At 38.8% G+C, this 21,486-nt stretch overlaps 1 protein-coding gene across 3 annotated transcripts in view; it reads right to left on the reverse strand.

The window, feature by feature from the left end:
- Positions 1-21,486, reverse strand: part of DAP (death associated protein) — a 49,518-nt gene that overhangs the window by 19,544 nt on the left and 8,488 nt on the right. The window contains exon 2 of one of the 3 annotated variants that reach the window (XM_088064203.1): positions 21,344-21,446. The exons of the other annotated variants lie outside the window; for them this stretch is intronic. Within the exon in view, the coding sequence (XP_087920329.1) occupies positions 21,344-21,446 (103 nt within the window). The remainder of the gene's footprint in view (positions 1-21,343; positions 21,447-21,486) is intronic. 3 annotated transcript variants of the gene reach the window in all.

Raw genomic sequence — 21,486 nt, forward strand, 5'->3', positions numbered from 1 at the left:
AGTAGGGTATTAACACTGAATGGAAACACAAGCTAAGACAATTCACTATTACAAAAGTCATCTGAAGTAATTCCTGTTTTTCTCTAGGTCTCACAAACTGGAAATCAGCCCTTCATAACTTTATCATAAACCATTCAGTTGCTTAGAAAGTTTCATTTTTTATTCCACTAAATGTTATCTCACTGTCACTCTTGGCACATGAAGCAATTGCATCAACTGTTACCATTTATTTTAGGTATGATAATCTTGAGGAACAAATTAAAAGCTTAAACCAGACTGACAGGTGTGACTTCAGTAGCAGTTTTTAAATAGAAATGCATATTCAGAACTTCAGGAAGGCTTGTAATTATTTCAGGTAGGTCAGGGTTTAGATCAAATCAAAATATTAACATAGCAATGGGAAGGTGTAATTTGGTGATGTTTTATGTCCTCAGAAAATCAAAGGAAACCTATTCAGCACTTCAGCTATTGTGCACATAATGTAACAGTTTCAAATGCAGTTGGTAAACTTGAAATCTGGCTATTTTCATTAATATAGCCTGCTGCATTTTTCACAGGGCTTAGACCTTCACAAATGTGACTGATTTAAACAGGACCACTTGTACTTCTGAAAATTGAGTGAAGAGTATTAGCAGGGTACTTGTACTTGAGAAACCCGTTCTGTATTTTCAGCAGAATGTGTGACTGAGCCTGCAGAATCACTATCAGAGAAGCATGACAGAAGAGAAATACCTCAGAGAAAAATATGAAATCAAATTACAATCCTCAGAGAAAAATATGAAAATAATTTGAGCAAAATTGACACATAAACAGGATAGTTTGTGTGCAAGAGAGCTGGCTGTTCACCATCTCACACTTGCTTTTTTACTGTTAACAATCTGGTTGTAATGACAAGGGAATATCGTATTATGCAAAATGTGGACTTGACAGCCCAGAAGATCACAATTCTTTTAAGCACAAACAGGCAATGCAAGCAGAGGCCAACTCAAATATCGTTGGATGTCCCTCGACCTGCACTTCAGTATCTTACCTAGTGGTTCATCTGGCTGCAGCTTAGGCTCAGTTAGCAGTGCCCGTGAACAGATGCCAAGCCACACACAACAGTCCCTGCAGCCATGTGCTGGGTCAGTGCTCAGGCCATGCTGTCTCTGTGGAGGTTCAAATGCCCATGGCAGCTGTTTCACTCAGAAGATCACTATCTTTTTCTACCTTCATGGAGCATTTAATTGTGAATGTATGTTGCAGTTCCTTTATTTAATTTTGTTAAGCACATGTTAATGGCATAAATTCTGTGGAATAAAGCAAGTTCTGAAGAAAACTTGGAGAGCTGATCATGCAACTGAAGTCTGTCAGTGAATATATAGATAGAACAGATTTGACCCCAGTCCTTAGGTTTGAGGGGATTTGTTTGCTTGTATGAAATCATACTGTTACTTTAAGACAACTTTTGCACATATGGAGCTTCTGACTGGTATCATTTCAGTGTGATGGTCTAACAATGAGCAGAAGTTAAATCTAAAACAGTTATTGAATTCTCAAGTCTGAAAGAACTGAGAGGTTTTCTTCAGCCCCCACTGCTTTTAAAACACCAAAACAAAGGTCAGTGAAGGTTGATTTCTTTATTTTAAGCTCAGCTTACCCTACTCTAGTAATATTATTTAGGCTGAAGTATTTCTTGCAGCAGGGTAAGGAAAAGGAAGAAAGCTTTTTTTGTTCTTCTGAAGATCGCTTTCACAAGGGGTGCAGGGCTGCATGCAGCTCATTAGATGGTAAGCCTGCATGGGACTAAATTTACAAATTTGCCTTTAACAAACCAAGTTGGAAAACAGATTTCATCATACTAGCCATCACACTGATGAAGGTTAGCTACTTAAGCCAGAAGGGTAAGTGATAATATTAATGATCCCTCTGCACTGGCTAGAACTGTGTGAGGTAAGGACACTGCTAATATCTTGTGTCCAGTTCCTGGGCACAAAGGAGAAGAAGCAGAAGTATTAGAAGCAAATATATTTTTCTGCACTACCTTCTGTTTCTCAAGTTTAATCCCTTCTGCCATTCTAGTAAATCTTGATTTTCATCTCTTCCTTCCTCTCCCTCTTTCTATCCCACTCTGTTAATTTCAGTAGGCCTATCACTCAGCTCCATATAGTACAGTTCAGGTGTCTCTCTCACACTCAAGATAATCACCTTCCCATTATCCTTTCAGACAATTGCAATCTTTTCTTCCAAGAGTCTCCTATTCCTTGACGCCCCCCTTCTTTGTCCTAGAAAGATATTCATCCCCTCAGGATCTTTAATTCCTTTCCCTTATTATCTAGCTCTGATAAATTACTGCTTGGAGACATTAGTGCCTGGATATTTCTACAGCAAGGATCCTCTACTGATTTACATCTTGTTACAGGATCAGAAAAGAACTTCAGAAAACAGAACATTTCCCTGCTGCCACTAACAAGTACCCCTCCAGAGATGACAGCAAATTGCAAAAAGAGAGGAAAAAATCAATTACGTAAGCAAGAAACAAATGCTTGCACATATTTAGGAGTCAACTTCAACTTGAAAGCTTTGGTAAAAATCTTTCTGGTACTGTTTTGCAGTTTTGGCCACTGTCACAAGGCAAGAACCAATAAATGTTAAGTGACTTCTTCAGAAAATCAAAACAACTGTTGGAACAAAGCAAAGAAAAGAAACTGGTGGCAACAGTAAAGATAGCTGCCTACAAAGACAGTACTTAGCCCAGATTTGTGCCTGAAGTCCTACTTTCCTGACAAATCACTGCCTTTTCTATTTCAAAGCCAGTCTCACAGCAGTGTACAGCAAACTGCTTTTAATTTTTGAGAGAGACTACATTCTACATCTGCCCAGAAGGTAATGCCTAATTACACCAGTCTGAAGCCATAACAATAAAACTTTGATGATTCATACAATTGGTTCCAAGTTTATCTATGAGATTTGCCAGGCAGTTTTTTTCAGTCTTCACTTTCATCAGAGAAAGTGACCTTGCTCTCCTTTTAACACCAGCTGTAAAATAAGCTTGCAATTAGTTCTTTAAAGTTCAAGTGATTCTAATGAAATCTCTTATGACCAGAAATGCAAATTAATTCTTTAGTTCTACATCTCGGTAGTTTAGGGAATTCGCATTGCTCTCTGTCCTGGATATGCTTGAGAAGGGAAGAAAAACAGGATAAACATACTAATGTTGCCAGAGTTAGCAATCTTTTTATGCCTGTGTCAATTAGCAAAGGTTATGAAATAAGAGTACAACACTTTTTAAAAGCATTTGATGAAAAGACCACAAAATTTTGCATTATTTCTACATAAGCAAAACTTATAGGCAGCTGTTCCTAAAAACATGCATGTTTCAGCTCTTCCTTTGTCTTTAAGTCAAACAACAGTTAGATAATAGAGCTGAAAACAATTTTTGGTACCAATGTGTTTATCACGTTTCCCAGCACATCAAGCTGTCAGACTAACAGTTAGTTTCATTTCAAATTAAACCTGACAGGCAACCCCTTGATGACAGAACACACACAATTTAAAACACATACCTCTTTCAAAATAACTGCTTCCATCAAGCACACAGCTTTCTTGATACTCTTCCTGCTAGGTGAGACTGCTCTTCCTGTCATTCCACAAATTCTTACAGCAAATACAGCAAACCTCTTAGTTATCCTCAGGTGGTAAACAAAACAAAGGTTTTCTCTCCTCCCTAAAGAAGCAGACTTAGGTGATATCCAGACTTAGGTGTTGCCATCACTCACTAGTGACCCTGCTAATACTGTACAGGAAACAACTTCTCCTGTATTACCCTGTTAAATAAGGATGGCAACCCCTCTGAAGGAGTGATATTCAATAAGCAAAATACCCTCTACACTTCACTGCTTTTCCTTAGACATATTCATCTATCCATGCCCTTACCCTTTTGCAACTGAGGTCTAAAAAGTGCCTGCAGGACTGAGGAACAATAGCCAAAGTCACGCAATGGGAACACTTGATGTTTAGCTACCATAAACCAAAGGACACTGAAGGACAGATGTCTTCCCATATCAACTGAAAAAAAATACTCAAAGAAATGCCAGGAAAATCAGCCTTGAAGACTTGATATTTTAAATTCAGTATCAGCCAGTGTTCTCTTTCCTTCACAGTCTCATCTTGCCTCAGGAAGAGGTGTCAGTCATACAACAGCAAGCAAACTGTACCAGAATCTGCTTATAAGGAAATTTCTTTCTACTGTATTATATGAAAGCTGGTATTTTTTAATGAAAATGTTTACACATAAATGAAACTATAAACATTGCTACTCTAAGTATTTTTTTTTTCTTTTTCCCAAACCTTCCACAGTTCTTGTTTGCAGTAACATCAAATCTCTACATCAAATGCGCTTCAGTTAAACATTCTTTTTTTGCTTGGACTTCTAACAACACAGTAATAAGCTATTTAACGGTCTGAAATTCCCTCCTCCCAAAATACACAACATCATAGGCACTACCTGTAGACACAGAACCACCAAATGGTTTGGGTTGTAAGGGCTGGTTAAACATGATCTAGTCAAACTTTCTTTGCCATGGGCAGGGACGTCTTTAAGGCTGCCTTGAATGGTCTGCTCAATTCCCATCCAATCTGATTTTCCAACTTCCAACACTTCCAACAATGGAGCATCCACAGCTCCTCTGGACAACCTGCTCCAGTGCCTCATGACCCTCACAGTAAAGAATTTCTTCCTAATATCTAATTAAAACCTATCCTGTTTCAGCTTAAACCATTGGCCCTTGTCCTAACTGGTCCTATCAAAAAGTCTGTCCCCATCTCTCTTGTAAGGTCCCTTTAGGAGATGAAAGGCCACAAAGAGGTATCCAGGGAACCTGTTCTTCTCCAGACTTAACCACAACTCTCCCAGCCTTTCCTCATTGGAGAGGTGCTCCAACCCTCTCACCATTTTTGTGGCCTTCTTCTAGACTGACTCCAACAGGTTCACATGCTTTTTATCTTAGGAGTCCCCAGAGCTGGACACAATACTTCAGGTGGGTATAGACCAAGGTACAACTTGCCTTCTGGGCTGCATGTGCCCACATTCAGCCTTGTCATCCACCAGAATTCCCATAAGTCCTTCTCTGCAGGGCTGCTCTCAACCCATTGATCACACAGCCTGTGTTATGGCAATTGTCCTGACCCAGGTGAATGACTTTGCACTTGGCCATGCAGCATTACACAATGTTCACACTGGCTCCCCTCTCCAGCCGGTCAAGTCCGCCAATCAACCTCAACTCACTCACTCAACCTTCTGCTCACTCAGGCAGGAAATGCCAAACTATCTGGCAAAGCTGATTCTTTTTTTTAAGAGACTTGGAATATGTCAGACAGATTTTCATAACCTACTCACAATACTCTTGCAGCATGTTTTTTTGAGGAAACTCAAGTTCAGCACCTGTGTTTATTGCACGCCATGAAGAACAAAACTATGCAGGACTTGCATTTAAAACCCAAGACTCCACGACTGATTAATGAACTTCAATAAAAACCAGCAGAGATCTCAACAGAGCAGTGGCACAGATGCAGAAGATTACTTCATAAATATTTTAAGGAACTGCGCACTGGATACTGCTTCTCAGTGGGCCCTGACAGAGCACACAATACCACCTGCACTAGGGGTCAAAGATCCTGTTTAGAGGCAGGTAAAAAAAAGAAGAAAACTTTTAAAGCTGGTGCCTCCACACCTCTGTTTACCCTAGGAGTGTAACAGCAACCTGACTACCTTGCAGGGCTCCTCAATAATATTTTGTCTCATCTCAGCTGGCCTAAGTACAACCCAGCTAGCAGTCTTTAAAATGTGCCTTAGTCCCTGAAGAACTTCTCCATAGAACTCTCAGAGGAGGAAACAGATACCCATAGATAACAGCTCAAGTGGTCTCTAGGGAAAATACTCAATTGCCTGCAATTTCTCTTGGATGATTACAGACAGGTGGGAACACAATCTACAAGTTTTCACAACCAATTCTTTTTTTTTCTGAGATTGCTTACTGAAATGAATACTTATGCTGTTACATTTTTTTACTTTATACTTTTTACTATGACAAGATCATAAATGTACAGTTTGTAGTTTCTAACTCACAATTGGGCTCATAAAAAACATTCACATCTACAGAAACGTGAGATAAGTAGTCAACTTTGTCATCTTACAAGTTTCTTTTCTACTCAAGAAGGTACTTCAAATTATAGTTAGAGGGTTAGCAGTATAGTCTGCAAACCCAAAACCAGTACAAGCCTGTTCTCAGCTAAGCAGAAAAAAAAGCACAGAGCTCAAATCCTATGTAGATAACCTCAGGCAACAGATTATTCCTCCTAGCTGGTGGAAGTAGAGGAAGTAGGTTATTTCTCACTCTGGCTGCAGCCTAGACTTCAGTCATTTTATCTGTTAACCAGCAGAAAACTGTTAGCCTATGGCCAGGGCTTGCAACAGCAGCAGAGCTCCCACCACAGAGATGATGTTTAACTGCTTTACTGTCTGACTTCACTGACAGCATGCTGTCCCCACCTCCATCCTTCTGTCTCTCCCTACCACCATGCCAGAGACAGGAATCTAGTCAAGATGCAAAGGTGCTACATGAATATTTCAGACAGTAACAAGACTGCCAGCTGCCTGGAAGTGTTTCAATCTGAAAGGCAAAGTAGGGACAACAGTGCAACTGAAGGATTTTCATCTGTTTCTCATGTTGTTATGGTATTGGACCATAAAAACCCCTCCCTATCCATAACTCCTGGATTAAGACTGGAGGAGATTAGTATAACCAAAAAATGCAGGTTCTTGTTTATCATGAACCTTACAGGGGAGAGCTCCAAACCAGGGCAGTCCAAGAATGGAAGTGATCAGGAAGGACAGGTCCTTCTTGAGGTCAGACCAACCTTCCAGCTTCAAGCTGGGTTTACACTGGGTGCTTGTGATCTGGTTCCCAAAACACAGTACCACCCACAGCCCAAGCACCAATGCCACTCACCAACCTAGCTGATAGCCCCTCAGTTAAATGCCTTCCCAGTAGCAAGGAATTCCAGAACTGCATCAAACTCTGCAAAAAGAAGGTCTGGATTATAAAACCCACTGAAAAATTAATAGAAAACTTATTGAGGGCTGCTATATTCAGAGATACAAGAGGCTTCATGCTTTCAGAAGACTCCTCTTGCCTCAGGAAATGCTGCTGTTGCTCTAGTTTAAAGAGATTTACTTTTGAATACTGCTGAAGAAGTGTCTCTGGTCCCAGCTACTGCATGGGCACGTGACAGACATCAGTTCTGATCATCTTCGGCTTGCCTGTAGTTACCAGCTGATGAGTGCTACCACAGAAGTCAATATTTATGCTGCTAATACCACTCTCAGCAAATATGAGCTCTTCCAGGACATTGTATCTAAAAGAACGTCTCCTACAAATGAAATATTTCAAGATGCCTAGAAGCAGATGGACCACAGACTTGCATCCTAAATGAAGAATATCACACCAGGGCTGCAGGGGCAGGTGGGTGAAGTTCATTACTGAATATGAAAAATCATGAACACCAAGTACTACACACTGAATTAGAGCAACTCAACTCTGCATAAAGATTTTCCAGGCTTCTTTCCATAAAGCAATACTTCACATCTTCCAATGGTTTACTTTGGGGAAGTGAAAGTAAGAAATGTATGCACAGAATCAAATTAAACTTTTACATCAAAACCATCCATATCTTGATATTCATCCAAAGATCAACTGATCTCACTAGAATTTATTTGCAGAGACTGTGCTAGTTAGACTAACACACGGTACTTAAATATTTCATCTGTATTTACCACGTTGTTCTCTCAGTTTCATCTGGAAAAACAGATATTTCTCCACAGAAATCTCTGCCAAGTTTGTGGTAAAGTTCTTTTTTTCTGAGAATGTTTATATTTCCTTCCTTTTTCATATTTTGAAAGCTGAAATATGACTTTTAGGTGGGTTTTTTTCCCTTCTTCTTTCAGTCAAGCCCATTTTGGCAGATCATGAATCACCAACTAACACTGCAACTCTTACCTTCCTTCATCTTATGAAAGACAAAAATCAAACTGAAAAATGTATAAATTGAGGCTCTTCTCTCTTTTCATTCTTGTATCTGCTAGAAAAGGTCAGTGCATACTTACACCCTTGACTATAGTCTGAAGAAACCACAGAATAATTACTCATACTGAATTTATGCCACATATTAAAGATAACAGATACAAATCTAAGGAAAGCCTAGGAGAATCAAGGTGCTAATTCATACACTGTTATGCCAAAACTGAACTCCTGGAAGCACTTCTTGGCAATGAGATCTTAAAAAACAAACCCAAACAAACAAATACATGCCTTGAATTCACCCTCCCCAAACTAATTCTCAGAATCTAGCCAGGAGACATTTCCTGAGGTACTGTAAACAGTATCACTATTATGTCTGAGCAATTAGATTTACATCTTTTTCTAGCCCTTTTCACCTAGGGAATCCTGTGAGATTAAAGGTATTAATAACGTGCAGCAGTGCTGAATCCAGAGACTGATTTTGGGGTTTTGCAATGAATTTGCTATAGAGCCTACAGACAAAGGGCACACAACATAGGATACAGAGACCCAATTCTCATGTAAGGGAGAGAGGCTATGGAGGGAGGCCCATCACCTCTTGAGACTCTAGCCTACTTATCCTACTTCCATCAGGGCTAAGAAAAGCAGCCGGTTATTCGAATAATTTAGAATCAGTTTTAAAATGCCTTCCTAGAAGGTGCTTCCAATTTTTTAAGTCCCTAAAAATCCAGCGCAAATGTTTTGCAGCCCAATGCAGCAGCACTGGGTTGCCTCTGTAACCAACTAATTGTGAGGTGGCTCTGCCCAGGGAGGCAAAGATTTAGTTTCTGATAAGCATTGTTAAAGTAAGAGGCATGGTTTTAACGCCTGGGAAGAGTAAATCCATCCTTCTGCCTCGGGGGATGGGCCCTGTGAGCCCAGGAAATGTTGCCCCACCCCCAGACCCTGGTGGGGTGGCAGTCCAGGGTGTTCTGATTGGTTCTGTGCCCCTGGGGTTTCTCCCTTGCTCTGTCTCTATTAGCCCCGACTTTAAACTCCACCCTGGCTCTGCCCTATAAAACCCACCACCCTGCCTGTCTTCCAGGCTCTCTGTCTCTGGATTTAAGCTAAGTTTGTTCCTGTGATGAATAAATGGTTTCCTGAGCTTAACCAAGCAGAAGCCTGTCTCATTGAGTCCCATGTCAGTCACCAGAATCCATAACCTCTCTGGACTTGATCCTCCAGCTCCAGCAGCAACCAATACCGTCATAGCTACTGAGAAGAAATTCCCAAATACTTCTCTTACTCAGTTTCACTACATAAAACTTCCATGAGATCACCATTTCTTCCCAACACATCTTTCTATTGAAATAGCAACTGATTGTAACATTAACTCAGCCTACAATCAGTTGGACAGTGTTGGACCACATACTCCCTGTGCTGCTACTCAGGGGGCAGCAGGAACATTTGGAGCAGGAGATAAAGATGGAGTATGCTCAAGTGTGCTCCTGAGAGCCCTCTCCAGAAATCTGCTGCTCAGGAACTTCCCAAGCCAGAGGCCGTGTCCTTGTATTGTCTATAGTACCAACTATATTCCGTGAATTTTGTAATCCAAAACTTCTTTTTGCAGACTTTACTGATGCGCTTCTGGAGTTCCTCACTACTGGTGTGGCCTTTAACTCAGCAAAGCAGCTATTTACCATCAGCAGACTTGAAGATTTCACTGTTTACTTCCAAGATCCCTGACATCAACTCTCTTACTCTTGCATAGTTCAAGTAGTATGTCCACCATTCCCATAAACACAGCTTTTGTTTACTCATTCAAATTCTAATGCATGAATGTTTGCCCAGTAGCTTGGCTCAGCACTGCCTTCTCTATTGAAAGGTGAGACATGCTATGGAGTCTGATGGCTGTAAACACTTGCTGAAATTATGGCAGACCAAACATCAACTGTGAGAACTCATTAACCCCAGTGTCAGCAAACATCACAATAAAGGCTGTGAAAACCCAAGGGGATGTCTGATGGAAATTTTGCTGCTAGGTTCTTTGGACAGACACATTGTCCCATTTGATGATATTATTTTCCACCACATTTTGTAGTAACATAATTAAGTTCAAATAAAAACAAATAAATGCCACTTATCTCACAGAAGCTATTTATTTGCCAAGGTTTCTCTCAAGTATGTGCATAAAAATAGCTTAGAAAAGGAAATACTAAAAACAAGCAAATAAAGATTCCATTTTTTTCAGAAATATGAATACTAATTTAGGTTCAGCAGATGAATACATTACTTAATTCCTTTGTTTGCATATTTTTGCATGCTACCTAGAGAATGTAACAGTGTTAGGAAACATTAGCTGAGGATTTTCTAGAGAGAGAATGAATGTTTCTTTAAGGTAAAGTTACTGTAAATTACACCAAAACAGAGTTTATATTTGTTGGCTAAATATTTAATAGGACTGGTATTAGAATCTGAATGAATGATCAAGTGAAGAAAAAAACTCTGAATCTATTTGGTATGCACAGAATTACAAAAAATGCAAACAAGACTCCTCAGTAAATAAACTGAGTTACCATGGGATATGGCAGAAGACACTCTCAAGAATCACAAACTGAAAATAGAGCAGAGGAGTAAATCAAATATCACAATGATGGAGGTTAACAGTGGGATCCTGCAAGAAACTTGAAAAAAGGTCTAAATAAATGACAATACATGCTAATGCCAGTGAATTATTCAGGATAAAAAAAAGCCTAAATATAAACAGTTACGAGAGATCTCAGAGGATTAACAGAACAATAAAGGGAAAGAAAAAAGGTGGCACCATGATAAATGCAGAAAACACACACTGGGAAAAACAATAGTAACTGTACCTACATGATGATGGCCTCTACCAGTTATTAAACTCAATAAAAAATGTTGGAATCACTGGGAAAAAGGTTTTTGAAATCAGCAGCTTAATACCCAAAAGACAGTTAAAAAGATAACTGGAACACAAGAACAATTAAGAGAAGGAAAAGAAGCAGAAAAAATAGAACTATGTCAGTGCATAAGTCTGGGGCAGGCTTTTACCCTCCACACTGCAATTCTAGTTATACTGCCAAGAAAACAAAACAAAAAACAAACAACAACAAGAAAAAAAACAAAAAATATAAAAGAGTATGCAAGAAAAAATTACAATAAAGAGGAGAATGTAAAACAAATACAGTTATTCACTATTTCTTAGTATATAGTACTTGAGGGACTCAGGAAAAACTTATCAGGCATGCAAAAAGAAAATCCTTTTGCAGCACACACTGTTTGGACTGTGATGCTGCCTTTTCAGGAAGGTGATCATCAAGGTGAGAAATGTACATATGGTTGAAAGAGGGATAGAGAAATAGAAACTAGGTCAAAAGGCAGTAATTTGATTAGCAAGTTTCTAAGCAGTAATTTGAATTGCTAGATACTGGGGGAGTTCATCAGGTTCATTGTACACACTTTTTCCCCAAAGGACCATCTGCTGGGGAGTGCTGCACTGGCAGAGTTTTGTGCTGGCCCTGCACATCCATAGAATTTATTTAAAACAGAAGAAAGAAAAGGAGATTATAACAAGGTTATAACTCCCTCTTTCCTTTATTGTATTACTACTTATTTGCTGTTTTAGAAGATGTGGGAACAGGCAGGGAGAAGTATAAAACACCCAGTATCTTAAAATGTCAGTATGTAATAAATCTACAAAAAATTTTAAAAAGGTGGAAAGGAAGACAAATTCCGGTGCATTAACTGTGAGCAGTTATCTTCCCTTTCCTCCTCCTATGGCTGAGGACAAAAATGTGCATTAGCTTGGCAATTTTCTCTTCCCAGTAAAAAGTATTAAAACCCGACATAATTATCAAAGCAAAAAAAACCCCAAAAACCTAGCCTACTTGGTATGCAGAGATCTCCAAAAATGCCAGTAAGACCTCTCATTAAACTGAATTAGCATGGGATAAAGAAGAGAGAAACTGAAATAGTCATATACAGAAATGACACATAAATGGCTTTAAAACATATGACTACTACCTATCTATTGCTGTTAGAACTACACAGCTCCTAAACAGCAGATTTATTTCTCAGTCAGACATAGAAAATTTTTATAAAAGAGTCAAGTCCTGATCATCAGACAAGCTAATATGTTAGCTCTGCATAGGAGGATGAGAGGTAGACAGATCTCTCAACATTAAAATTTTTCTCAGGAGTTAAAAAAATAAAAAGGTGATTTTAGGAAAATACAACACAATGAGAATAACTGGTGATCACTAACTAATACAGAAATAATTTCAAGGGTAGGACACAACACAAAAAAAGAACTTGAACTAGGAAACAAGATGTCATAGAAAAATCTTCCAAAGAACAGCAGAAGGAATAGATAATACATTATCAGCAGTAATTCAAATTTTCTCTAACTGTGATTGCATGCAAGATATGAAGGAAAAATGTAATATTAAACTTCAAAGCCATATAAAGGTAATCCAAACCATCCTGATACAGGGAAGGAACCAAGCCAACCAGTGTTATCAGCCAGAAAGCCAATGCTTGGAGAAAACAGCAGAACACAAAATTCCACTCCTCAGAAGCCTTTTTTTGTTCTTTTTTTCCCCCTATTGTAAACTGGAAGAAGAGGATCTTTCAAACACTCCAACAGAAACAGAATCGTAATCTCTGAAAACAGGAAATTAATTCTACAGCAGTATTCAAAGCAATAAATAAGAATGCTAAATTCAATTTAGTCAAAAGCCTTCTAAATAGTCTTAAGTAGAAGATTTAGTGGTAATGCTATTAGTGTCACTGTTGATATAAAACAGCATACACATGGCTAAACATACTTCTCCTCTAGAATCACTGGGTAGCATGACACCAGAAATAAAGGAAGAATCACAGGAGTGATAAATACGCAGTTCAATTTACAAAAATTTCATTCCATCACCTCCCATACAAAAGCAACATTTTAACACACAAGCCAAATGTGGTTGATCAATTCCGTAGTGCTCCACAAAGTCAAAACATTATTACATTACATGCAAAAAAAGTTGCTTATTAGCTACAATAACATGTTGCACATGAGCACATACGTTAATAAGCTGCATTGAATAAAAAAAGATTTCAATAAAAATAAAAATCTACCAATAGCAGCTTTCGCAAGTAGCATAATGCAAAGCACCCTTGATCACCCTAACAACCACTAAACAGTAAACACAGTTTACCACTGCGTGTTCTAAACACTCATATGAGGTTGCAGTCTCAGGAGATTGACCACCAGCACTGGAATGCAGTCAAGCTTATTAGCAACATTCAAAGTGTACAAGGATATACACAGTGAGTAATGAGATTTTGCTTACTGAATTATTTTGCACATTTTTGGTAGTTCCAAATACTCTCAAAAGAGATACTTCAAGTTAAACTGTTCTAGCAAAAAATCCAGCCTAGCTCTTACACTGTAACACCCAGAGCTTTCCGTTGATTTATTTATTTAAAATAAAAAAGAAGGCTTTAGAATAGGGTTTGGAAAGCAATGGGCAAACACTCAGCATTCAAAAGTACCTGGATCTCAAGGACTGTTTGATTCAGTACTGCAGTGTGAGGTGCTAGATGAAGCCAGCCATAACTGAGAGCTAGTCTACCCCAAAAAAACCAACAAAAAACCCAAAAAACCAAAAAAATCAAGATTACCAGGGAAAAGAACTAACCACTTTGGTTGTACCCAGCAGCAACAAAGCCAGGTGACCTTTTAACAGAGTACCAGCCCCAGGCATTATATATGACCGATGCATACATGGCATTATATGAGCCCCAGAGAAACTGAAATTCACCAGAACTAATATTTGTGTGAATGTTACTAAAGTATTTTTTACTAATTGCCCTCTATTTAACATGGTGTCCGTGACCAAGATGTGGTCATTGAAACGTTACACTAATATTAGAAGGCAGCAAGCCCACTGCATTGAGTACTCCCCCAACAAGCAATGTACTGCAGTGAACAGTATGAGGTATGAGCTGCCACAGCAGATTAAATAAAGCTCTAATGACGACAATGTAACAAATGTTTTCAGTGTTGTTCTTATCTATCTCCCATGTATCTCTTGCTTCTAGTACCAGTGCTCTGGGAGTAAAATAAATTCCCTCCTGTTTGGCCCAGTGACAGTTAGGAAATGATAACTGAAAGTTTCTTTTAATATTAAACTACTTCAAAGTTTGGTGCCTGATGCAATTGAGGCATAAGAAACTTAAAGGAGAGGAAGGTGCTACTGGAAAAAGATCCCCCTCCTTGGCACACAGTGTCAATCGCACACACCTCCTACTCATTTTCAGCTCTTGGTGACTACACTTCAAACATAGGGTTTTGACATTAAATAAATAAGTAGCATCTGGTCCTCTGCAAGCTCTTTCCAGGAGAAATGTATATCTTTAGCTTTAGAAATACTCTCAGTGTTGTTGAACACTTAATAAAGATTTGGGCTTAGTTAGCATAGTGAAATGGAGCTGACTGTACCTCTGGGTTTGAAAATTTTTGGGCTTTACAGTGCTTGTGCCTTCAGACTGGCATTGTCACCCTCATCCTATGTGTTCCAATACTTTAGAAAGATATCAAGAGAAAAGAACTAAGAAAAATACCAAACTATTAGTTCAGATCATTGACTTTTCTGTACTGACATGGAATGCTGTGCTAACTAGAGCCGTGCCACTGTAAAGACACTACTTCCCATCCATTTTCCTCTCATATATGACTAAGCTGTTTTCACCTTCCTCATCACATGGAATACAAATTGAAGACTTTCATTCTTTAAAAATCTTTTTTCTTACACCAGCTTGGCTGACAATTCAACTTAGCTTTCCAGCTAATTTCACAAGACAGCATATGTTTTTTCGGGACTGAACCCAGCTCTCGCTGAGCTGGATGGCATTAGCTTCTATTCACTTTGAGAGGGAGAAATATCAGATCTTTTTTAGTTCTTTCACACATGTACACAGTACTTCAGGAATATGAAAAGAGCTATCCATATAATGTCAGAACTAGCACTTACACTGATAGATTTATCAACTTACTGCCTCAATCATCAAGAAATATTGGAAGCATAAAGCAGTTTTTTGAAGTCTTTCCTCTTCTGTATGAGAATGCTTAATTCATAATCTTGCCTAGCTTTTTCTCCACTCCCTACATTCACAGGTATCTTCAGTTCTTAAATGGAGATATTCATAGCCTATTTTCTTAATTTACAGTAGCACTGCATTTAAAAATCAGTATTACATATTCTATACTGTGTACATATTTACAGACTTAAGTCTGTTACTGCACAGGCGTTTGATAGCGCTCAAGAGAGGTCATAGCAATTACTTTTCTACTTCTCAAAGTAACTGGTCATCTGCAGAAGGTATTGTCCTGAAAAATCACATGAACACAGCTAATAGTTTTCAGGTTTTGTAATTAATCAAATTATGTATATATAAACCTAAGCAGACTTGAGCATCTGCTAATCATAAAAACCCTAGGCAAAAGATTGAGACACAAAGATGAGTAATAAAGTAGGAAAATGCATTTAAGGCAATGCCACTTATGTAAAGACGAGTGTAACATTATTAAGAAGCTATTCCCCTAACTGTGAAGGAAATTTAAGTCCAAAATAATAAAGATAAGAAGAGGGAAGGTATTAAAAAAAGCCCAAGCACTAAGCATAGAATCTTTTTGGGAAATAAAAATATTTTGGAGAAGGTAGGAAGCTATTTCCCTAACTGCACTAGGTTCAGTACTATGCTTAATAATACTAAAAAATTATAGTTGCAATTTTTGACAGCCTTTTTCCAGCAGAACTTTCTTTTAACCTTTGGAATATTTAGCCAAGTAAGGAAAAAGTTAGTCACACAAAACTTTAAAATCACCATGGGGTGACCCAATGTTTGCTGCAATTTGCATCTTTCCCAGAAACCACAAGCACAGTATTCACAGCCAGGTTGCTTTTCCATTGCATTTCCCCCAGAAATTTCATTTTTAAGGCCAGTTGCCTCCCAAGCTCCATACCTGAGTAACAAGAGTTCAAAGGCCAAAGACAGGAATAAAAACCTCTCAGTCATATCCATTATATCCATACATTTAATCAAATTTCATTTTTTACATGGTCAAGTGTAAAATGACAATACAATCTATGAACATAACCTCTTTTGTGCAACCATATCAGTTCACAGAGGTAATCACAGAGGTAACAGAATCAGGCCACAGAAAGAGGGGAAAATAGAGGTAGATAGAAATACGGTGGAAGAAATTTGAATTCTGTCCAAGAAGAGGATATATAGAAGACAGATGCTTTTACAGAGTACCAGTTCACTCCTTCAGGGCTGCTTCCACTGACACAATAGCCCAAGGGACCTTTAAAGTGAAAGGGGACTCAGTCAGTCCTCTATCCAACAAAGCTGCACATCTCCTCACCAGAAACTTAAGCAGAAGGTGTAGCATTCCATCTGTCCTGACCTGTCTCTTTCTTTTAACCTCAAATATTCATCACGGCTGAGTCAATGCCTGCTTACAATTCCAGTACAGATGCATGAGAATAGGTAACGAGGCCCTTTTCAGCTTTATGTCAGTGAACTACATGGGAGGAACACTAATTGATTATTCACTCCAAGTACTTAGTTCAATGCTACCTGTTCACGTTTTTATGGGTTTGGTTTCCATGTTTAACAAGCTGCAAAGTTTTGCAAGTTTGTTTACACACAGAACTCTCAAAATTTCCCTCTATCAAACACCTGTTAACTTTACAACAAACAACATCAGAACCATCTGGACTGGAACGTCTTCATACATGATGGAAACTACTTTCCTAAAGACATGCATGCAAGCAAGCTGAACACTGCATATCATCTCCCAGGTCTTAGCTATCCTGAAAAGCAGTTACTCCCAAGCTAAAGGGTCAGAACATTGACTCTACACTTTCTACCCTGTTGGAGTCTGACAGGGCAAAGGGCTGGCAAGTGACTTTGCCCCAGGCCCTGAGAAGAAGACTCTCCTTTGGTTGGGGTGAGCAAAAGCTCACCCACAATGTCCCCTGAAAAGGTTATATGTAAACGTTGCTGGAAAGTTCTACATTTTCTCTGTTACTATTGGTTAAATTTTGTTGCATTATTTTATATATCCCTAATCCCTACTTATTATTGGCCACTTTCCCTCAAACTCTGCCCCTAACCTACTTCATATAAGTTACTGTTCCACCCTGGATTCCAGCCGTTTTAGTGAACCCCATATTGTTGTCCAGCTTATGTGTTTGTTGTTTTGGATGTTAAAGTACTATTTTTTGGGCCACCGAATTGTGCCCATCCCTCATTTCATTTGTCACCCTCCACAGGGCCTCTAGGCAAGGATCCCAAGGTAACACCAGGCCAGACCATCTGGGCCCAGCACGTTACACTACCCCAGTTGAAACAACCAGAACAACAAAATACAAATGGAAATGGTTCCAAACACTTCCATATTCAGGATGTAAACAGACATACAAACCTTCTCTAATGGCTTAATTATATAACCAATTCATATTTTTTTTAATTCTGTCAGAAGTTTGATCAACATGGGTTATGACAAGGCAAAAACTAAAAAAAACATGAATGACAGGAGAATCTTCAGTGGCAAATAAAAAGATGGAAATAATGCCCCTGACTTCTTGTCAGTTGCAGCAGAGCAAAGTGAGGGAAAGGAAAAACAAATTTACTCTTGAATGAAAATATATACTCGCACCCAAGTTTTTGAGATTTCCACTGCACTTCAAAGAAAAAAAAAACAGGTTTGTCTCAACTTGAATATTCAGACTGAACAAGTAACACTGAATGATAACAGAGGACTTTGACTACTCCTCTCCCACCATGTAACTAATTATTGAGAGTAGTCTTTGACATACAAACACCCATATGCTTCATTAGTATAATTTTGCTTTTGAGTCAACATTCTAAATTACTCTCTTGGTTTTTTTCCTTTCACACAATGGGTATCACTAAGGCAAACATCCGCATCGTAAAAGTCAGGCATAATACTGGATTCACAATCTCCAGGCAGGCTTAAGATACAAAAAACACACAATTTACATATATAGAGAGAAACTACATTAGTGCATTTATCGCGAGTAATTAAATCATGGTAATTACCCACTTTGTTTCAAAAATATAACAAAGAGAAAAGAGTCTTTAAGACATAAAAGTCTTTGCAGTTTACCCTTTTTGTTAAAAACAAGCCAGATACCCGCTTTAAATATTTTTTTAAATACAGATCCTGACAGATAATAATAGTTTTTCTTGAGATCCCAGAGTGACAATTAATGAATGTCTTGTTTAAAACTGAACAAGCAGCTCTCAATTCAAATTATGTCTTTCAGGAGTATTTGTTATGCCTAGAGTCAGCTGGCACAGGAATGCACATGATACTGCAAATCTCAGTTAAACAGGCATTAAGGGGCTTTTAACAAAGCCCAGGACTGTGAGTAGCCTATTTATTCCAAATAATTTCTATGACAACATACTGTCCTGGAAAATGATGGTTTTGTTTCATAACCATACTTCTATTTATATGTTTCACCCTCTTCTAGCATCACAAAAAAAGCCTACCAGCAGCAATCAGAATGACTGTCAATCAATAAAAACTGCAACCATACCCAAAAAACCAAACCAATACAACTGTTAGGAAATTACAAAAAACTAAGAAAAATCACTAATTCGTCAGTATAGAAGTTCAGACAGCTGGCATTCTAGCTCTAAACAGGCTGATCAAAATCACACATTTTGAAGAGATTGTGGGCTGAGGATCCTACCCCACAGTACAGTTTGACACCCTGACCATGGGGGTGCCACTGGCTTTGGATGCCACGTATGTCTTTAGTTCACCAAAACCAAACTGTGCAACTCCTCCCTTCTTTCACTGAGCATTCTCCACCATATAATCATATCCAGACATTCCTGTTTTAAGTAAAACTATATCTATACCAGACACATAAAGTTATTTCTGTTACAACTCAAGGCTGAGACCTGCCCGGCAGGAAAAGTTTAAATTTGTGTAAAACGGTCTTATCGCATATTGCTTTAAGGGATCACAAATCACCACTCTGACAAGTCTCCCTACAATTTCATGAAATGGGAGGTTGTCACAACAATTTTATTTTAGGAAACAGAATTGAGTAAAATACTTCGCAGAGTAAGTTATAGTAACTGGATTGCAAGTTGCTAAACAACTGAAAAAAAGAAACATCAAGGACCTACCTGGTGAATGTTAAAGTCACATTTATCAAAGCATAGTTAGCTACCTCAGGGGTGTTTACCTGTGTCAGCTTCATTTACATTAAGACTAGAAACACTGATCCAAGTCTTTTCCTGAAAGCTGCAAAAACAATGTCAGCTGTCTCCAAAGCCACAAACAGTTCTATGAACTGAAGCTGAAAGCTTTCTTGCTGAGCAACTGCTCAGATCTGTGCCATCATGGGGAGGCCATGTGCTCTCATAGTTCCCAGAGAATTCTAGAGAAGATTGAATTCTTCTGCTTCTATTTACTGCCAGTTCCACTAATCTGTCTTCAGCTAAATTTATGAGATTAAAATAAGGACTCAGCCTCCCTCTTCACATACAAATTACTCTTCTCTGTTTTATTATTTTCTCATACCATTGTCAGCTGCCCATATCAGCTGACAGAGATTTCCTGAAGTTTTCTTGACATTAAATGCAATGGGGAGTAGAGATTGCATCATATCAACAATACCACCTGAAAATGGCAAAGGCTAAAACCATGACAAGTAGAAAGTTAAAAACACAGATGTTTCCACATCTGCTTAACAAAGAGACATAAAATAGCAGCTAACTAAGCTCCAAAAGTACAGATATATACTGGTGCTGGAGAAAGCAGCAATGCTCACTTCACCCCTCCTGACAAATCCATCCCTATAAATCCATCCTGATAAACCACCCCTCACACACATCAGAAATCCAAGGGTTCTCAGCACCATGAATCATCTGGAGCTGGGGGACTGCACCTTTCAGCACAAAAGCAGGTGATGAGCTGCAAATCTAGTTTAATTTTGACCAGCTTATTCTGTCTATGGCTAAATACATTCTTGCTCACATCCTGCCACCAGAGCTGTGCAAGTATTCCCAAAGGAGCCTACAACAGACACATTAAATCCTTTCCCTTATATACACAAAAAGCTTTCAGTTCTACCAGGAAAACAACTTCTCTTGACTTGTAAATTAACTTGTATTATAATTCATATTAATTCCCACCTAACTATGTTCCTTATGTCCTCCTGCTGCTTTCTTTCTCAAGAGGATTAGATCAAAGAAATAAAATAGTTCAGCTCAAGGCTTTCAGTATTAATACACAGACTCAGAATGACTGTATGTACAAGTGCCGAACACAAACCAATTATGTATCCTGTACATGAAAACCAAAGCAAAGGACACACTCAAAATGCATATTTTGACAATCATATGACCAGGTGAACAAAGGAATGGATTTTGAGGTGCAACAGCTAACTATTCACTAGTTAATAAGATAGCTCTAGAAGTCTTTAAACTTTCCTTTGTCTTAAAAGCATTAACTTTGTTCATAGTATTAAAATACAGTTTGCTTTTGTTAGCACCTACAGATAAAGAGTGCACCTCTTTCCCAGTCATTCCAGCCTAGTTGCCTAGACTTCGTTTCATACTGGGGATTGGTCTCAGGAACCTCACCTACACTCCCAGCAGGTGATGCTTGCTAAACTGAAACACACAGTTCAAGGAGATGCCTAACACATGCCAGGTAGGATTGATCCTTCAGTCCAGATGACCAAACTAATTAATCTCCAAAACACACACAGTGTGAACATGAAAACCTCAGCACCTGCTGTTTGTCCCTACAGATGTGCTTCTGCTGTGTCACAGCACCTGCTACAGCAGACATAGCCACAAAAATCAAGGTTAAATTTTAAATTTTCCCTGCACTATTTGAGTGAAACAGGGAAAACATAATCTCATTTGAAGAAGGGAATAAAGCAGGTGCTGTGCTGTAACAGAGGCTTAGATCTGTGAATGGACACAAGAAGTCTTGTCATTTGGATCCTAATGAGGCTCCTTGCCATGAGGCTGGCATGCCAAAGAAAGATAAGCACGTATATAACACTGTGCTGGGTCTGGCTGAGGTGGTAAATTCTCCCCACAGCAGCCCTCACAATGCTGTGCTTTGCACTGGTAGCTAGAAACACCATGTAACTTACAGCACATCAGTTTTGGCTACTGCTGAGCAGCACTTTCACAAAACCTGAGCTGCCTCTCCAACATTATCCTCTCACCTGCAAGCAGTGGGTAGACATGATCTTGGGAGGGGACACAGCCAGGACAGCTGACCCCAACTGACCAAGGGAATATTCCATACCATCTGCTCAGCAATAAAAGCTAGGAGAAAGGAAAAGGAGGCAGGAAGAATTCATTACTA

The sequence above is a fragment of the Pseudopodoces humilis genome, chromosome 1, assembly GCF_049639895.1.
Source record: "Pseudopodoces humilis isolate 2021_Gansu_Grassland_sample_001 chromosome 1, ASM4963989v1, whole genome shotgun sequence".
In the NCBI taxonomy this organism is placed as follows: Eukaryota; Metazoa; Chordata; class Aves; order Passeriformes; family Paridae; genus Pseudopodoces; species Pseudopodoces humilis.